This window comes from Ascaphus truei, chromosome 3 (assembly GCF_040206685.1).
Source record: "Ascaphus truei isolate aAscTru1 chromosome 3, aAscTru1.hap1, whole genome shotgun sequence".
NCBI classification, from domain to species: Eukaryota; Metazoa; Chordata; class Amphibia; order Anura; family Ascaphidae; genus Ascaphus; species Ascaphus truei.
In genome coordinates, this window is record NC_134485.1 from 229,298,316 (window position 1) to 229,319,855 (window position 21,540).

Here is a 21,540-nt window from a genome sequence, read left to right on the forward strand (position 1 = left end):
TGCTGCAGCATCGCCGACCCGGGGAGGACCAGGGACACTATGCTACCGATCTCCCCCTGGCCTTCTCCCAGCTCCATCAGCCACACTCCAGCGCCAACAGGGAAAGTGCAGAGCGGGAAGCAGCACTCACACGCTGCCACCTCGCCAACCTGGCTGCCTCCTCTACCCGCACCCCCCGCACCTCATACATCACAGCCGACAATCAAGAAGAGATTACTAGGCCCCTTAAAACATCAGTAAAAATGAACCTGTGTAGCGGTCAAATTAACCCTTGCTTCCGTGTAAGTAAATAGCTGGTGGGCAGCAAACAGGCTGCGCTCCCCGCCAGCAGGGCCTTAAATAGGCCTTACGTAGCCCCTCCTCTGGTTAGGGGAGGGAGGTATGGGGGTGAACCATAGAGCAGGCCAGGCCCCCGGTCAGGAGACCCCCTGCTGATGGCTAGGGGTCACTCTCTGCAAATTCAACAGACTTTTGAATAAACTCTGTAGCCTGACGCCAGATGTATTTGCATTTAGTCTTTTCGTCTTCCTCCTCTTCCCCCATATCCTGAGGCATCTCAGGATTAATGACACTTTGAATAATTTATTCATCACTTAAAAGTTCTTCTATTGGGATTCGTCTCAGTATTAACCCCTTTCCTCCACTTCTTCTTCTGTAAGTTTGCTGATCAAATTCTCTGCAGGAGCATCTACAATAATTTGGAAAATGTTAATGAACAAGCATTCCAAAACATTAAATCCTTCAAACTCTTCCTCATCTGAAGAATAATCTCATAAAATAACACTTGGTCATAAATTTTGTCAGGTTTTTTGCAGGGTTACACTTTTTAACATCTTTCCATGCTAAATCTGCAGCATAAATAGCATCTTTAATATTGAATGAAGACTGAAACTCTTGTACACTGCAATCAGAGTTCACTAATTTGCGCACAAAAAATCCCCTGTAGCCAGTCTTGAACTTTTGAATCACACCTTGATCCATTGGCTGTATAAATGATGGGACGTTTGCTGGCCAATATGTGGAAAAGATATGAACACAAATAAGTTCTGAAGCTGGAGGATGAGCCCTACAATTATCTAATAAAAGAATAACCTTGTTATCATCAGGCAAACCTTCCTTTCTAAAGTTCTTTTTCACTGCGGGCATAAAATTATTAGAAAACCAGTCTTTGAAGAGCTGCATTCATCCAAGCGTTTGCTTGAGCACATAGGTAACGGGAAAATGTGTGATATGGTACCTTTGAAAGCCCTAGGCTTCTTGAATTTACCAATAATAAAATGTTTCAATTTATGTGAACCAGAAGCATTAACACAAACAGGAATCGTGAGCCTATCCTTATTCATCTTGAAACCACGTGCAGTTTTTTCAGCTCCACAAACAACTATAGTGCTGTTGGGAAAACAACGCCATAAGAGCCCAGTTTCCTCAGCATTGTAAATTTGGCAAGGCGATAATTTATGCTCCTCGATGAATGTGTCGAAAAACCTTGCTGTACTTTCCTGCAGCCTCGCAATCAGTAGATCTTTGCTCTCCGCAAATATCACACTTACAGGTGCCATGACGTTCTTTAAAATTACATAGCCGCCCTTCAGAAAATGTACATTGGTCAGTTATTTGGATTTCATGCTGAAACTCCTTTGCTTTTTTATTTAGCATAAGCTCATTTATTGGTTTTCCTTCAAACCGCTTATCCATAAACCACTTATACAAAACAGTATTTAATTGAGACAACTTAGGCTTTTTCGATGTTTGTCGCATATTAAGTGGAATCTGATTCAGCTAGAATGAATTGCAATGGGTCCTTCTGTTTCATATATATATGTGTGTGACATTGTCCCAGGATATTAGGCAGCTTTCTGTACGATTTAGATCAGAAAGTGCAGCCAGAGTGTAAGTGTGATCCATCCCAGTTTCCCAATTGCTGAGGCTTGTGGATGGGAAATCCAGACCAGAGTTCACAGCTGTTCTAATTCCCTTCACCTGCTCTCCTAATTGAGGAACAGGTATTTGTGGCAGTTTGGTTTGCTGCCTCACTCTCTCTCCTAGAGCCTGGGGGCTGGGGCACCGCTGCTCCATGCCTCCAGTCAAGGGAGGACGCCCCCTTCAATGTAACAAAAACCCTTCTTCTTATGAATTCTGTAATCTTTTGTAAATGTTCTATATTTTGTATAATTGGAAAGCGGATAAGCCACCCAACCCTAGAGAGGGAAACTTCTGTCTAGTAACCGCTCCGATTGAGCAGGGTTTATTTTTTATGTATTTATTTGCAAGTGTTGCAGTCCCCTGCTAGGACATAATAAAACAAACAGGCAGAGGCCTGAGTACCTCAAAGGTATTTTAAAGTGTTGCAGTCCCACTGTTTGGGACTAATCTTACAGGCACAAGCCTGAGTACCTCATATATATTTCAATTAAAGTTGTAGTCCCCTGCTGGGATGGAATAAAGCAGGCAGGAGCCTGAATGTTACAATATGGGGCTACGTGTTCTCTTTGTTTAACCTAACAGACGTGTCATAAAGAGCCCGGACGGGCGACAGAGCAACGTAGGGAAGCCGATTGTCACAATATATATAAACAGCAGGTCCTCGCTTATCCAACGTAATGCATCCCACAAACCGCCGTCAGATAACGGACCATTGGATTGCAGGTTCATGTTAATCCATGGTGGTGGGCGTCGGATAAGTGGTTCAGACAATGGATAATGCATCCAGCGGACTGTATTATGCAGCATCAGATAAGACATTCGACGGAAAGCGGGCCGTAGAATTACGAAGATTCCAGCTGTATATTATATATCTATAATAATTTAAATATAGATATTATATTCAAATCCATACATATATACTATTTTTCATTGAGTTATAATATTGTTATATTAGAGAAGCTCCAATACTCGGCTACAGTACTGTTACAGTGTCATAGTCCTACATCACTGAAAATACTGTGTTTTTATAGAAATAGTTAAGTACAGTAAAATAATGTTTTATATATACTGTTAATGTAACATATATTTTTCTGTCTACAGGAATGACAGTTCTACTGTACGGTTTTACAGTATAGTACTGTATGTCAATTTATATTTACCTTGATTAGGCACCTTGAAAATTGAGTGACAGTGACCTATTGTTGATGCAAGGGATGTTCAGTACGTAGATGCTCAAGTCATGTAGTTGGGATGTAGGTTCATCTTGTTTTTGGATTTGGTTGATCCATACTGGTAATGGAATTGGAGCAGATATTCAGGCGGAGATACGTAAACAGGTTGGAGCAAGTACTCGGGTGGAGGCAGATTGGAAGGACCGATTCGGGAAGGTCTATTATTTTTTCTCTTGGTCCAAACCAATCTCTTTCTCCGTTGATAGTTGCCATAATTGAACATACCTATCGACGATGCATGCAGTGCCTAGCACCCGCTCCTCTTGCTTGGATGTCGACGTGTTCTAATAAAGCAATCATTCATATAAGTTGTGTGTAATAAAATTCCTCCACCATTTTTGGTTTGGTGTTTCATAGTACAATTTGTACTTATCAACGATATACTCATAGAGCTCAGACAGAGTTGATCTCTTATCTGTCCTGAATTGAATGGCGCAATATATCATATAGGCATAACTGCAAGCCGGTCTTGAGTGGCAAGGAGTAAGTGCCATGTCCCATGCACAAAAGTTATGATACAGATTCTGTAAAAGGCATAGTGTTTTTATAATAAAGTGTGAAACTGCTACAGTAGATATGTACAGTACTGTACAAGGTCATTAGACAAAGACATGTGTGCTGTACATTTTATCTTCTCCTCAGATACTTGCTTTAGAGGCCACACTGTACTGTACTGTATATCTTTTCATAGGCAAAGATATTCAGTTTGCCACCTGCCGAACAAGCACTGAACTGAAACAAAACAAATAATTCTGTTTCACCACAAACAAGGTCCATATGGCTCAGTTGCAGCAAGGCCAAGGATGAGGTGGACGCTTTTTGGGGGCAATTCCACATACCATAGAGCATGATTTATCTGTAGGTCTCCACTCTAAACACCAACAAACTTAAACAATTTAATTGGAGATTTTTTTTTCTTGTAAATTTCAGTGCTCCGAAATACAACTATCAAAGACTTACCGTACTTAGATATTAGTCACAGTATAAGTACATTTTGAGAACATGAATTAACAACAAGTTCTATGACCTACCACTATTCCTTAGAACAAAAGACAATTTCTTTGCAGTTTTTAGAATCTTGATCTTGACATTTCATAGAATTGGAGTGCATATTTTAGATTAGTTTTTCTTTTGTGTAGAAGGAGAAAAACAGGATCAATAACAGGGACCCAGCAGTAACAAGATAAAGGAATGTGATAAGGCTTCACTGTTGTTTTGAGGGTTTATGTTTTATAATGTGGTGGAAATCCAATATTGTCTTAAAACATTTTAGGGTTTCTCTGAAACACATTCACTTTATCCCATTTCCTTTCTGAAGCGGTGAACAACATGTTGCAAATTAATGTAGAAGAGGTCAGATAAAAATGTATTTTTCTTGTTGAGTTTTCTTGAAGTGTCTTTTAAGGCTCTTTTATGCAATAGCCTTTTGCACACATTCTCCTATGTATAGAAAAGTACATTATTTTAATACTTAAAATATTTTTTGTGCCCTAGCAGTTGGCGACTATTATGTAGTTTTCAGTAGTTATTCATTTTATATATATTTAAAAGAAGCAATACAGTACAAAAAACAATATTAATATAGAGTAGTACTTACGCTATATGAAATAAACTTTAATCTCTACACATATATGCAACATAGTTACAGTGATAAAATTAATTGTTTTTATAGATAACCAAAAAAAGTTATTTTCTATGTTGGTTATAGTTTTACATGTTTTTATCATCCGGGTGAGATTATTTATTCATGAAACATCTACCAGTGAACAAATTATTTCATTAAGGGTTCCAATTATTTCAACACCTAAAATAATGTTATCTATATAATTTCCAGACTTTATGAAATATACTATTAATTGTTATAATAATTAGAATTGTATGTGAATGTTGCATCTGCATATCTCTTTTGTATGATAAAAAAAAAACTTTTTTGATATACTATAGCAAAATAAATGATAAATGAAGAGTGCAATACTTTTGGGTTTCTTTTTCTCTGGTTAGTGGTATTAAAATTATTTCAGATTTTATTTGTTTGATATGTTTTTAGTTTGCATTCCAACATATTTCAAAGATGTAGTTTGTGACCTATTTTTGTGTAACATCTCCAATTGATAAGTGTTTCTAAATGTGATCTACAACCGCTATTTAGAAAAATTATTTTTATTCGGTATGTGTATTTTTTAATTGCATTTGTGATATTCTTGTTTGCATAATACGCATTTCAAATGCTTTGTTAAAAAAAACAAATCTCTTAATCTCTATCTTTGCTCACAAATTAATAAACATTATGTTTCAGAAATATGGTTTCAGTTGGGTACGGTACATTACAGCTGCATGACATTATAAGTTGTTTGATATAAATTATTATTTATTTCAGTTTGGGAAACATCCAATTGAAGATCTGTTTATCGACCTTCAAGATGGAAGAAGACTTCTGGATCTTCTTGAAGGCCTTGCGGGCCAAAAGCTGGTAAGTTGTTCTGTTCTAGATCAGGAATGAATGCTCATGCTCAGTCTTTAATATACCAGGTTTTCAAGATTTCTATAATCAACGTATACATAATCAAATTAGCCTAGTCTTAATTATATTACAGACAACAGACTTTGGTATGTATTTACTTGAACATCTTTTGATAGCCCTTTATTACATTTCTTCAGCACCCTGTCCTAGACAGTCCAAGATACACATTTGATTCTTGATACAAATATAGCTCATAATTATTGGACTATTTACTTGATTTTGCTTTTGTAAAACCTACATTTGACTTAGTAATGCCAAGTTGCACAAATTTTGTTATTGGTAAATTCAAGAAGCAAGGTAGATGATCAGAGGAACAGCCGCCCCATATACTGTAAATAACAAACTCACCAGCAAAAAAGTAGGTTAAAAATACTCTTTATTAAGCTACATAAAACGGATACTACATCCACGAACAAAGAAGAACCCCCTCCCACGCGTTTCAAGCAACAACTGCTCTTTCTCAAGGAGTAAAGTGACGGAGGAGGAAAGGGTAATATTTCAACATCCCCTCCACTAATTATAGTTAGCATTGAACATGCGCAATGATTTAACATATAACAAAAAAGAAGACTTGATTAGACATATTGAGTGACATGAAAATATTTTAAAAAATAGATAGATGTTATAACAGGCGGGTAGGGTTAATGATAGTTCTGACTGAAAAATATGGTGTAACTTTTATATAGTATTAGTACAATAAAGTACTTTACTGAATAGTAATGAGTTAAACTCACTGATTTAACACTATTCACAAGCTATAATGTAATGTAACCAGAAACAGATAAACCCCTCAAGAATACCTACCTGTATAGAATCCAGTAATAGCACAATCAGTATAAGATTTTTATTTGAAATGACTGCGATATAGAGTAAGATAAATATCTTCTGGAAGCAGGGATAGAAAAGGTAAATTAATTCAAGCAATCTATACAAAGTATCAATTTGTATCTAGCCGAAACTGATTTGTTCATATATACAGAATAGATAGGGAACTACAGCAAACTTAGTAATACATAATTCAAAGATATGCATAGATATATAGAAGAATTATATGAATTCAATATAATTCGGGACACGCATGATCTCGAACCAATACACCAACAGGAACCAGGTAAAAAAAATCCAAAGTCTTTTTTTTCCTTCTGTAATTTGTAATCCAATTTCGTCACTTTCTTGGGTCTTCTGGGGTCTTCAACTGTACCTTCTTCATCTGTATCTTCTGCAGGGATATAGTTCCCACAATCTGATTGGCTCAAGTACCATGGGACGCCGGCCATCTTGCTTTTGATGACGTCATGTTAAAGGGAAATGAAGCACAGCCATTCTGATTTACATGACGTCACCAAAAATAAAAAGGAAAAGCACATGGTTTTCACTTGCCAATCAGGCCCGAGGACAAGGTAGTGCCTAAAGAAGATACAGATGAAGAAGAAGATATGGATGAAGACCTCAGAAGACCCAAGAAAGTGACGAAATTGGATTACAAATTACAGAAGAAGAAGGAAGAAAAAGAATTTGGATTTTTTTTACCTGGTTCCTGTTCGTGGATTGGTTCAAGATCATGCGGTGTCCCTGTGATTCGGAGGGTGAAGACATCTAAAGGTAAGTAAAAATATGGAATGTATGTTATTTTTCTTTTACAAGTTTTTTATTTTTATTGATTGAGTTTTTTTTGTGGATGCCCATTCATTGCCACTGTATTTATGTATGTCTCTATGGATATATATATATATATATATATATATATATATATATATATACATACAGGGAAAATTAATGGTTGTTTGTGCAAATGCTTGTTTTTATGTATTTTAAATGTAGTTTACTTGTTTGTTTAGAAATGTTTGGGCAATGTAATTTTTATTTTTATTTAGTAAGATGTAATTTTTAGTGATGTTTTCAATAGTTTATTTCGGGGGTGGGGGGGCTTGCTTTTTAATAGTGGCTTCTTTTTGGTAGTTACATTTTGTGTGATGGTGGTTACTTTGAGCTTTCATTTATTTCATAATGGTTTGGTTTTGGGGTTTTAATTGAGAATCATGGAATTTATTTTGGATTGGATTAATTGATTGGTGGTAATTTAGTTCTGTTTACTTCTTTATTTGTTTTTAATTTCGAATTGTTTGGATGGCAATGGATCTTGTTTGTGATTTGTTTATTTTAGTTTGACAATTGACTGGTATAATGTTAAATGATGCACAGATTATATGTGCATCATTTACCCACTGTGCCAATCAATAGGTTTTTTGGCATTTGTTTTCTATTTAATTGGGTATGTGATGTGTTTTATTTTGCTATGTGCTGTTTGATTTAAGGGCCATTAGAATGTATTTATTATGTATGCTTTCTGGCAACGGAGGACAGGGACCTATAGTATGCTGACGACGATGCCCTTCATATTGCCAGGGGTAAGTAGAACGGTTTTATTTACTTTATTTATGCTTGCTAATGTTGTGATAAATAATGAGCAAATAATCTATTATCCATATTTGGATAATAGTTATTTTGGCCGTTACTGTACTACATGTGTTTGGTGGGGTGTGGGTATTGATTTAAATGTAGGCCATGTTAATTTTTTGACATACAGGATTAGTACCTCAGGCCTTCAGGGACCCACAGAGACCTCCCGAGGACCCCTGGACGCCCAAGGTCACCACCTGAGGACAAACGGGGGACACCTGTGGGGAAGAACTGGGGCCCCACAGTTGTGGGGGCCCCACGGACCCACAGGGACCACCCGAGGGCCCTGACACCCATGAGAACCACCTAAGGGCCACCGTACGCCCACGTGGCCCACACAATGACCCCCAGATGCCCATGGGTACCACCTGAGGACCCACGGGGGACACCTGCGGGGAAGAACTGGGGGCCCCACAGCTGTGGAGGACCCACAGGGACGACCTGACGGCCCCAGACACCCGTGGGAACCACCCGAGGGCCCCCAGACCCCTGTGGTAACCACCCGAGGACACCCAGACACCAGTGGGGATGACCAGGGGACCACCAGACACCTGCAAGAACCACCCGTGGACCCCATTGGGCCCACAGACACCCACGGGTACCACCTGGAGGCCCACGGAGCCTAATAGGGACCACCTGGAGGCCCCCAGACACCCGCCAGTAACCCCCCGGGATGCACTGTGGGGCCTGCAGACACCCATCTGGACCACCGGTGACCCCCGCCGGCCTAGGGTATTAATTGTGTGTGTAAAAAAATTAATAATGGTTTTATGGGGGGCACAGGGGGTGGGTTGTGTATGGTTGTTTTTTAAATATTGTAATGTTTATTGGGGGCCTAGGAGATGGGTAGTGGGGCTGGTATGTGTATTTTTTTGAATTGTAGGTGGGTGGGGGAAGGGGGTAATAGCCCCAAGGATCGTGGTTTAGGTGTTTATGCCTACTGGGTGGCAGCGGGAAGGGTTAACCCCTTCATTACCTTAGCGGTTAAGTCCACCCGCAAGTCCCCCGCAAGGCCTAATTATCCACAAAGGGCAAAATATCACCTTTACCCACCCCCGCTACCCACAATAAGCATGGCACGGGAGTTTAACCCCTTCATTGCCTTAGCGGTTAGCCGCTAAGGTAATGAAGTGAGATGCAAATGCATTTTTCCTGCATCGGATTCATGCGGGGGTCTCCAGTGCTGATATTAATGGGTATCAGTTCCGGAAACCCCGGCATCAATCCGATGCAGGAAAAAGGACTTATTTTTTTTCTAAGTGCCATCTTGCCGCTCTTCGCTGCTTCCCCCCACCTTTTTGCAAACTTTGTGGCGGGACAATCTGGAGAGAATTCGCCATTCTAGAGCGGCGATCAGCTGCAATATGCTGGTCGGGGCTACTAGAATACAGCGAGTTTGAAAAGCTGGCGATGAGTAGCGAAAAATAGCTTATCGCCGAGCGGGCGGTGGATTTTTTTTTTCCGGGAAAAAAACTCATGCGATGTTTGCTCTTATCGTCAGCTTATCGGGGCTTACTGAATCACAGTAGGCTTTTTTGGTGAGAAGCTGGCGTTAAGTGGCTTATCGCTGCTTACTGCATGAGGCCCATAGTGTCTAGGTTTATTTACAATGCTCTTTAAAATACCCTGCTTGATAAACCACCATATGCACTAACATATGTGCCACTTATTTAAAGTGTCATCCGCAAAGGTATTTGCTGAGCAATCACAGAGTTTGTTCCTTCACTATTAACTTACTTCTCTAATAGTATATGCCGATATACTTTGACACTCACATCTATTATTTAAGGTGCTTATTTCTCTGATCTAGACTGGGATATTTGTTCCAAACCAGCTCTAGACAGATTTATTACACCCAGTGATCCTTAGCTTTTATTATTAGTTAGTTTGTGTATATAGTTATTTAGATGCTCATTGATTTTTAACATTTCCTAATTAATTTATTTAAACATTATCACTTATCTGTGGTGCACCCACAAAGGAATCCTTTCTCTTCATAGTAATGTTGAGAAGCTTGAGTAATTCCCTGGTGAGCTTACTTTCAAAGTCCGGGTCTTGGTCTGAATGTAGGCGGTTGGGTAGTCCATAGTGCACAAAGTATCACTCCCACAGGATCTTTGCCACCATGATGGCCTTCTGGTCTTTAGTGGGGAAGGCTTGAGCGTAGAGTGTGTAATGGTCCGTGATGACCAACAAGTTACCGATGCCTCGGGTGTCTGGTTAGTTGCAGAGGAAATCCATACACACCAGGTCCATGGGACCCGAGCTCTTCAGGTGAGCCATTGGTGCGGCTCTAGTGGGGAGAGTCCTGCGTTGGATGCACATGGAACATCAGCGGCAGTGTCGTTCTACTGACTCTCGAATCCATGGTCAAAAGAACCGGTCCCGTATCAACCCAAAGGTCTACTCTATGATGAGATGGCCATGGTCGTCATGCACTGATTTCAGAACCATATGTTGAAGGTGCCTGGACAGGATCAGTTTCCTTCTATCAAGGTGGTTATGGTACTGCACCACCCGATAGAGTAGACTATTGTCTATTTCAAATCTGTCCGCTTCTCGTATGAGTATCGCGACCATGTCGCTGGGGGCACGTTTTAGAATTTCAGGCTTGTTTCTCTGGATGGCCTGGCAGATGACGCCCACCACTGGATCACGTATTTGATATTGTACCATATCCTTCCACGCGATGATCTTATCTGGTGTGATGCTCATTCCTTCTGGGTCACAGAAGGCGGCGGGGTTGGCCTTGGATTGGCATCCCAAGGAATCTGCGACCCTCAGTTCTGAGAAAGCCACTTGATCTTCTATGATAGCCGCCGTGTTGCATATAGCTTGCATCCCCGGTCCAGGGATCTCCTCCCAGAGGTCATCGTCAGGGGTGGTACAAGAGCGGCACTTATCTAAAGACATGAAGACACACCCCCCGTGGGAGGCAGGAACGGCGCGCAGCCCAAAATGAAACCGCAGCAGGCAATGGTGATGAAGCATACGATTTATTCAAACATCAGGGTAAAAGAGTCTGGCGGATCCTCTTACGCGTTTCAGCCCGTGGGGCCTTTTTCAAAGAGTGATCCACCAGTGCACAAGCTGCCCTAATATGAGATGTCTGATCTAAAACACCTGCGACCAAACAATGATCAGCAGGTGCCTCAACAAACACGTCACACAGGGAATACAATAACAAGACATAAAAATGTTAAAAAACACACACAAATTGCAGAAATATGGCATAGGTTAAATGAGTAAAAATAGAAATATGCATACTAAACCTACTAGCACTCTGAAACTAATATACAAAATAAAAACAATGTGGCATATCCAAACTCAATAAATAAGTAAATCAAAACGAATGCAAAACTATATGATATTTGCTGAAATAAATATAGGCCAGAGAATGAAACAGATGTAAATAAATATAATAAAGTATATAACCTAATTAGAAATAAATGAAGAAAAAAAAAAAAAAAAAAAGGGTGGGGGTGGGGATGGGGAGGGGGGGGGGTAACATAATCAAAACTATATAAAAATGATATACTCAAGAAGTCATAAAAGGTTATACTACAAAAAGTGTTGCAATTCCCAGTCCACGTTTAAACCATTTGGATACAATGTTTTGAGAGAGAAAATCCAATACATTTCTCTCCTATTGAGAAGTTGAATTCTATCTCCACCTCTAATGTTAGCGGGGACATGTTCAATGCCAATGATTTTAAAGTTAGATATACCTTCTTGTGGGCACTCAGAAAAGTGCCTAGGCACTGGATGTGTGATATCTTTTTTCCGAATAAGCCTCGCATGTTCAGAAATGCGCACTTTAAGTGGTCTAATAGTGCGACCGACATATCTCTTCTTGCACCCACATATGATGACATATATAACATAGCTGCTATTGCAATTGATAAAAGATCTAATTTTATGTCTATCTTTGGGTTGCACTGTGTGTATTCTCTTAGTGGGAACAGCAAATGGGCACCACTTGCACAATCCACATTTGTGAAATCCTATAGGTATATGTCCCTTTGAACTGGGGGGACATGATTGAAATAAACTTCTGGACACTGAAGTGGCCAATGTCTTGGCTTTTTTTAAAACAAATCTAGGGCCATTTTTTGTGATGGAATCCAAATCTGAATCTAATTTGAGAATTCCCCAATGTTTTTTTACAATTGAACGTATTTGTTGTATTTGCCCATTAAATTGAGTAATAAACAGAGGATTATCCATCAATTTAGTATTTTTTTGTTTCTTTTGATAGATCAAACTATTACGTTCCATGGATTTAGCATCCATATATGCTGCTTTTACAGTATTAGGAGCATAGCCCCTAGCCAAAAATTTAGAACTGAGTTCTTTGGAATGTTTCTCAAAAGATTCATTATCAGAGCAAAGTCGTCTGTACCTCTGGAACTGGCCCTTAGGAATGCCTCTAATAAGAGATTTAGGATGGCTACTGTTAGCATGCAGATAGGAATTTCTGGAGTGAGGTTTGATAAAGACATCTGTTCTAATATTAGTATTAGGGTCACCATGGAGTGTCACGTCAAGAAAATCAATAGAGTGTGTATCTGTATGGAATGTGAATTTTAAATTTATATCATTAGTGTTAAGTTCGTGAATGAAAGAGTGTAAACTATCTATCTCACCGTGCCAAATAAAAATCAAATCATCAATATATCTCTTATAGAAGATAATATTGGAAAGAAAAAGATTAGTGCTACCATAAATATATGTGGATTCCCATAAACCCATGAAAAGATTGACATATGAAGGAGCAAAGGAGCTCCCCATAGCCGTGCCCCGTTTCTGAAGATAAAACCGTGAATCAAACAGAAAATAATTGTGCGTGAGTAAAAATAAAATGGAGTCTGTGATAAATGAAATTTGTGCCATGGAAAGTGAAGATTCTTCAAGATAGTGATTGATAGCCAATAAACCGTGTTGGTGTTCAATAATGGTGTATAAAGACGTGACATCCATGGTAACCCATCTATACCCATCCCTCCAGATGATATCCTTCAATGCTATAAGAAGGGCCGTAGTGTCCTGGATGAAAGAAGGCAAGGTATGCACCATGGGCTGAAGAAATCTGTCAACGTATTTGGAGACACCATCTCCCAAAGATCCAATACTCACAACGATAGGACGCCCAGGGGGGTCCTCGAGGGATTTATGGATCTTTGGGAGATGGTGAAAAACCGGTATCACTGGATGTAAACAATTCAGAAAATTTCTTTCTTTAGCAGTCAATACATATAAAACATCTCCCAATGCCAACAGATCTTGTAAATCTTTGATATAATCATTAGTTGGATCAGTCTTCAGTCTCAAATAGAAATCACCATCACTAAGTAACCTTAGTGCTTCTTGTATATATTTAAGGGCTGACTGAACCACTAAAAAAATACTAAATTGATGGATAATCCTCTGTTTATTACTCAATTTAATGGGCAAATACAACAAATACGTTCAATTGTAAAAAAACATTGGGGAATTCTCAAATTAGATTCAGATTTGGATTCCATCACAAAAAAATGGCCCTAGATTTGTTTTAAAAAAAGCCAAGACATTGGCCACTTCAGTGTCCAGAAGTTTATTTCAATCATGTCCCCCCAGTTCAAAGGGACATATACCTATAGGATTTCACAAATGTGGATTGTGCAAGTGGTGCCCATTTGCTGTTCCCACTAAGAGAATACACACAGTGCAACCCAAAGATAGACATAAAATTAGATCTTTTATCAATTGCAATAGCAGCTATGTTATATATGTCATCATATGTGGGTGCAAGAAGAGATATGTCGGTCGCACTATTAGACCACTTAAAGTGCGCATTTCTGAACATGCGAGGCTTATTCGGAAAAAAAGATATCACACATCCAGTGCCTAGGCACTTTTCTGAATGCCCACAAGGAGGTATATCTAACTTTAAATTTATTGGCATTGAACATGTCTCCGCTAACATTAGAGGTGGAGATAGAATTCAACTTCTCAATAGGAGAGAAATGTATTGGATTTTCTCTCTCAAAACATTGTATCCAAATGGTTTAAACGTGGACTGGGAATTGCAACACTTTTTGTAGTATAACCTTTTATGACTTCTTGATTATATCATTTTTATATAGTTTTGAATATGTTACCCCCCTCCCCACCCCCCCCCCCCTTTTTTTTTCTTCATTTATTTCTAATAGGTTATATACTTTATTATATTTATTTACATCTGTTTCATCCTCTGTCCTATATTTATTTCAGCAAATATCATATAGTTTTGCATTCGTTTTGATTTACTTATTTATTGAGTCTGGATATGCCACATTGTTTTTATTTTGTATATTAGTTGCAGAGTGCTAGTAGGTTTAGTATGCATATTTCTATTTGTACTCATTTAACCTATGCCATATTTCTGCAATTTGTGTGTGTTTTTTAACCCTTTTATGTCTTGTTATTGTATTCCCTGTGTGACGTGTTTGTTGAGGCACCTGCTGATCATTGTTTGGTCGCAGGTGTTTTAGATCAGACATCTCATATTAGGGCAGCTTGTGCACTGGTGGATCACACCTTGAAAAAGGCCCCACGGGCTGAAACGCGTAAGAGGATCCGCCAGACTCTTTTACCCTGATGTTTGAATAAATCGTGTGCTTCATCACCATTGCCTGCTGCGGTTTCATTTTGGGCTGCGCGCCGTTCCTGCCTCCCACGGGGGGAGTGTCTTCATGCTGCAGATCTTCACTGGCTGCGTGCTGGACGGCTGCTGTTCCTGTCATTCCAGGACATAGAGGGATACATCTGATGCGAGCAGAGCCAAGTTTGCAACCGGTTCTCAGATTGCCGGTGCTGCTGTTTATTCTTACTACTGGCCTCCCATCACTTTTCAGAACCGTGAGTCTACAATTACAATTTCACTGGTGCTCTAAGGAGAGCTATTTGTTTATTGCTAAGACTGTGTCAATCGGTTGTTTTGGGATCTGGTCAGCATTACATTTACCTATTATCAGGATGCAGCTGTCTTCTATAGACTCTTGGAAGCGCCTGGATAGTTAACCTCTTGGTTACCTGGTTTCATATCTTATCTAAAGACAGCTTCAGGCCTTCCTGACCCAGCCGGTCCAGCACCTTCAGCAGTCGTTCTTCATGCTCTTCCAGGGTCTTACCAAAGACGATGATATCGTCCAGGTAGACCAAAGATTCCTGCGGATTCATATCACCTAAGCGGCTCCACATATGCCTTTGGGCAAACTGGTAAATTGGTAGAAGCCCATAGGACACACAAATGCTGTCTTTTCCTGGTCCTCTGCGCTCATCGGTACCTGATAGTACCCCTATCTCATATCCAGCACACTGATCAATTTGACTCCTGGTCAGTGGGTTGAGGAGTTCTTCGATCCGTGGAAGGGTGTATTGGTCAGGTACGGTGCAATTATTCAGTGTCCGGTAAACAACACACAGCCGTACCGACCCATTCTTCCATAGCCCGTTCTTGTGACGCGTATGGGCTACGGGACTCTCTCACAATCCACCATGTCTCCATCTCTTGTAGGACATCTCTCACGTCATCCACATCTCGAGTGGCGATGCGACGGAAGGGTGTATCACTTAACCGGATGGTGTGCTGGGCGTTTCGGCTGCAGCCTACATCCATTTCACTAGTGGAGAATACTTCACTTTGTTCCTTTAACTGGGCCGTCAGCTGTTTCCTCCACTCAGCTGTCAGGGTTGAGTCCCCAAAGTCGAAGGCCAGCCTGGCCAACAGACCTTGTACTGTGGTGGTGGTCACTTGCGCGGCCATCATTTTGATGGGAGTAATGGGATATATTTGTCCCAATTTCTTACCGTGATCGAAGGCCATGGGTTACGGAGAAAGATTATGGACGAACACCTTGATCCTTCCCAGCAGCTTGGATATCCATTCCCGCACTTCGGGCACCAGCTTGTAGCCTCTGTGTGCATCTTCTGCAGGTGTACTCTCTAGCGAGAGAAGGTGTTCCGTCTCGTCTCTGCCCAGATAATAACACACTGCTGTCATGCGCTTCACTCCCCCTCATGGAATCTCGGTTACATCTGATCGGAGGTTGTAGATGACCCCATGCCCAACTTGGGCTGATATCATGCAGCATTCTTCTAGTAGCACTGGGTGGATCGGTAGAGCAAACTGGGGTAGCTCACCAGTGTCTTGTAAGTAGGCTCTGATTACCGCCTGCACAACTTTAGTTCCTAATATGAGCCGAGAACTTGGGTGATAAAGATAAAGGTCATAGAACAGCCGGTACATAATGCTCACCTGGGACCCTGTGTCAGCAACGCCGAGGCGTATACGCCATCCATGAGGACACAGCTGATGGCAGCCAGTCCTATGTGATGGTAAGTGTCCAATGATGAGGTGTTGTCAAGTGTTGGGGTTGGTGCACCCTCTGCGGGTGGGGAGTTTGTTTCGTCAGTCTGAACATTGCATATCATGGACTTGGGATGGGACGTTCTAGTGGAAGTTTTTATTTCCGCTTGGGGCAGTCCCGCAAGAAGTGTCCCTTCTGGCCGCAGCTGAAGCAGATTGTGCCACTCGGGTCCTGATAGGTAGGGGATACTCTCCCAGACATTCTGGACTTGGTGGTAGGTGACTTGGGCAGAGGAACCTCCTCAGTGCTGTAGGTCTCTTTGAATTTTGGAGCTGACGCCCACGTGGCTTCACCCTTGAGGGGCTCTTTGTTCTTTTTGGGTGTGTGTAAGCAAGCGAGTACTTTGTGTTCCTTCAACTGATTCAGTAGTCCAGTGAAGGTAGGTGGGTCCCCTTGCATGAGGCCACACCGAAGCATGTTGGCTGTAGGATGACTCGGGCTGGATCCTCTCAGGAACTGTTTTCATCGAGCCTCGTCCACACCGGAGGCGGAGATGAGTTTACAGGTAAGTAGCGGCCACAAAACTAGTTGGAGGCGATGTATGAAGGCGACAGCTCCTCACCTTCCTTCTGGTGGAGGCAATAATATTTGGCCCAGAGCTCACTCTCGTTGTCTACGCCATTGGCCTCGTGTAGAAAGATCACCAGCATCTGCGCCATTACGTCTGGGTTTTCCTCCTGATCATTGTTGAAAAAAGATGGTACTCTACTGGATTCTAAGAGAGATTTGAAAGACCAAGATGACGACCAAAAGTAAAATGAGAGGATAAAATCAGAAAGTTAGTTAGAGCAGCATATAGAAGAGATGCTTGCAATCACAGTACCTGGAAGATCATTGAGGAGGCCTTCATCCAACGGTGCATCGACAAGAGATGGGAAAAAAATTATAATAATAATAAAAATATATATATAATATAATCAGGGGTTCACATGTACCACTGAAGAAGTTGCAGAAACGTGACAAGTGTGTTGGGCAACTTTGACATTTCCAAGTTCTATTGCTGAGACCTCTTCAGGATCCATTTCTATAAGCTGTGCTTGCAGTTTACAGATTTTGATCAGAATGCAGACAGCGTGGCCAGACAATCACCTAAGAGTGGGAGACACAGTTAAAACATCCCTTGGCCTTACTACCACAGCTCTTCCTATTAGTTGTTGCATATAGTACGTATTGTGCAGGATGTTCATCTGGATCTGCTAGATGAGGCCTTTACACAGGACACAAGGTTTTTGCTTGTACAGTAGCTAGAGACAGTATACCAAAACCGGACAGACGCTACATGCGAAGCAAGATACTGTTCAATTTGAACAGTGCAGTCTGCAGAGAATTCCTACAAGGAATAGAATGTTGATCCCTGTCTCAAACGGGTTAATAGACTGGCTAACACCCTCTTGCATCTTCCTCCAATTAACTCCATTAACTGTGGCAAGAACCCACAGGACTTATACTCACATTATCTGTATTTCAATATATCCAGTGAGTTCAAGTGCATTATACACGCTATTAAGTTTTCATATAAACAATATTTGTTTACCAATCTGTTATTAATTGCACCCTTTTAAACACATTATTGGTAAATTGTTGAAGTATGCACTTTCACATATATATATATATATATATATATATATATATATATATATATATATATATATATATATATATATATATATATATATATATATATATATATATATATATATATATAATACACAGACACAAACAAAAAAAATAAAGTGAATTTATATATATGTTAACAAAGGCATTTGCCCTCTTTCAAGGCAAGAGTCATCTGCACTGAAGAAGTCCCCTGGATGAAACAAAACACAATTGAACAGCACAGATTTCTGATTTTAATACATAGCATAAAATACAGCATGGAATTATATATTATATGTTCTACTTTTTCTTAACAGAGCCTCAAAAAGTGTTATGATTAAATATGTAATATGTTTGCCCAACTAGTCCTGTACTCAGTTTACACAAGTCAATGGAACGCATGAACATTGGCATAAAGGTGTTGTAGGAGACAGAAAAAAAAAAGAGTATAGCAAATGTTGGGAAATGTTACTGACATTTGTATTCTCTAGAACTTTGATGGGATTAAATGCAACGCTGTTTTTATGATGCCAAGAGAAGTGTCAATCGCCTGTAATCTGAATACATCCCACAGAGAAGGTGGAGAAATGGGAAGTTCAGCATATTATTTATTTCATTTTTTAAAGAATGCCACAAGTGTCAAGTCATTTACGAAATTACCATCCCATTTCCGGTCCTCCTCTAATGTCTTCTTCACTGAGCCTCTTTTTATTAAGTTGCAAAACAAGACACTACAACCAGCAGTAATTCCCTATGTATGCTTTTATTTTACTAAAAGTTTTATTTCTCATACAATTTGCCCATTCAGAAAGACATGATTTAGGAATGATTTGATTAGAAAGGTTAATTGTATTCTCTAAAGAAAACACAAAATGTGTTGTGTATAATAGTTGGTTATAACTCTATGTATACTGTATGTGTATGCATTACAGTTATATAGCTTAGTTACCATAACAAAGAGAGGGGTAATGAGAGGGGGGCTTGTTCTACCACATACTGTAAATAGCATTTGTAAACAAATTATCAGAGAACATGAAAGTGTATTCTATAGAAACATTTACGAAACCTCCACTGGACTATATTTAAAGATGCAAAAAACTAGTGCTATGCTAATGACACAAATAGCTTGATGGCACATGTTTTAAAACACAGTCAAATGTGGAGGGCGTGGCCAGGACGCTGACGAGGATGGTCATGTAGGAGAGGAGCTCCTCAGACCCGTGCATAAATCCACCAATATAGGCACTTTTCCCCCCAAAATTCCCCCCTCAAAAACGAACCCCCTGGACTACATACCCTGCAGAAATGGCTGGCAGACAAAAAGCCCAATCGACTCAGGGAGTCACCACATTTCTCGCTCCTTCCCCACGGAGCTCAGAGGCAGCACCCAAAAATCAAGATGGCGCCGGCTCATCTAACCCACGAGGCTCCAAGCACGCAGCATCAGATCGGGACTGATCTGAAGAGCTTCCCCTGATAGAGGAAGGGGTCACCCGCGAATACATGAAAGAACTCATGGCTTCAATGTTAGACAACCTACATACCTCACTGCAGGCAGACCTAAGGACCGCAGTCACCGAACTGAAACAGGAAATAACAGGCCTCACTGAGCGCACATCGGCCCTGGAGGCTAAAATGGCGGACACCGCACAAGCTCAGGAATCAGCCGAAAACGAAATCTACTGGCTAGGAGCAGAGATACAAAGCCTCTGTGAAAGTCTGGAAGACCAAGAGAACCGCGATCGGCGGCAAAATATCCAGATACGCGGTATCCCAGAATCGGTGCCCCCCGGTCAACTAAAAGCCTACCTCTTGTTTTTCTTCACCTCAACATGCGGGGACCTGAAGCACAAAGACCTTGAGATGGACAGAGCCCACCGCACATTGGGTCCGCGGTCTGAGGAACCGAACCGCCTCAATAGGTACTCTGTTAAAGAAAAGATAATGGAGGTTTGCCGAGCCAAGGAGCCCATTACGTTCAAAGATGATCCCTTACAAATATATAATGACCTCTCCAAAACCACGGTCAATCGCCGCAAGGAGCTGAGACCCCTAACTATCTTAAATTGAGACAATGCGGTCAAATATAAGTGGGGGTTCCCATTCAAGCTCCTGGTGCAGCGAAACGGCAAATTCCTCTCCATCAAGCATCCGGAAGACATGGAACAATTTGCCAGGGCGCTAAGCCTTAAACCCCCTCCTAGCTGAGTGCAGATACCACTGGACCCGACGCGGCGGAACCCCCGATCAGAGCATCAGAAAGGCTAGTGGGGCAGAGGCATCAGAGAAATAAATAAATAAACCGCTTCCCTACCCTTTGCTCTACCCAGAATACCGAGCCACAGACTAGCCCAGCCGTCCACCGAGACCGAGCAGCAAACATGAAGCAAGCGCCGTCGATCAGCAACCTACCATCACGTCACCGACTAAAGGAGGGAAGCAGCCATGAGAAAGAGCACCGCACCCAAACCCAACCCGACATCCCCTACCTTACCAGCAGCGCCTACCTGATAGGATGGCCGAGGATCGAAGCGACCAGAGGTGCACAGCCCAGCGGCACACATGAGGGGATGGAGGCGGGAGGGAGAAGGGGCGCACCCTGACCTCTCTCCCCTTCTTTTACTCCCCTGCTCATTGCTTACCCAGCCTTTTGCATGGCACTATCGGGGTCAGAAGCCCCAGTTAAGTAGCCGATACCCCCGAGAACATCGACCTCCGGGTGAAGGGCTGGAAGCCCCAACAAGCGTGAGTACTTGACACCCAGTAACCCGGTCTAGCCCACCTGGCCAAAACCCTGCTGCCCAAGCAGACCCGATTAAATGTGGGGTGACGCACCACGAGTTGAGTTTGGGCCGAGCGCCTGAGGGTCCTAGGTAACTAGGCCATAGCGACCTCTGCACCTCATTAAACAAATAAAGGCTAAACTCCCAACTCACAGCTTAGAAAATGCTTCCCCAGTCAGATAGCAGGTCGAAATATACACCTGAAACTGCCATTTATTATGTTATAGGGTCTAACCCCCCGGGCTGATATTGTAGACGAGATTATCCTTAGACGCTTGACTTTTGGAAATGATGCTAGCTATTGTGATTCGAGGAACAATTGGACTGAACTTCGCTATGTTGTGGCTTACATTTCTATACTAGATTGCAAGGGACTGTTTTCCACCCTTACTAATATGTGTACCTGATAAGATTTTAATTATCTGTGTTGTTAACCATGTTAATATGTTTGATGAAGGTGACTGTCGTCATTTAGGCTGTTAAATATGTCGTTATGTTAACCATATAGAATTGATACAGGTAGACCAGCGGTCCATGCAGTCCTGATTAACCACCACTGTAGCAGTAACTGCAGTCATGTCAGAATTGAATGTTACCTATAATGGGTACCAACGCAGCCCAAATACACCCCCCCT

General features: G+C 41.2%; 1 protein-coding gene across 15 annotated transcripts in view; it reads left to right on the top strand.

The window, feature by feature from the left end:
* Positions 1-21,540, top strand: part of DMD (dystrophin) — a 2,761,517-nt gene that overhangs the window by 685,049 nt on the left and 2,054,928 nt on the right. For all 15 annotated transcript variants that reach the window (XM_075590265.1, XM_075590266.1, XM_075590270.1 and 12 more), the window contains one exon: positions 5,533-5,625. In XM_075590265.1, coding sequence (XP_075446380.1) covers positions 5,533-5,625 — 93 coding nt within the window. The remainder of the gene's footprint in view (positions 1-5,532; positions 5,626-21,540) is intronic.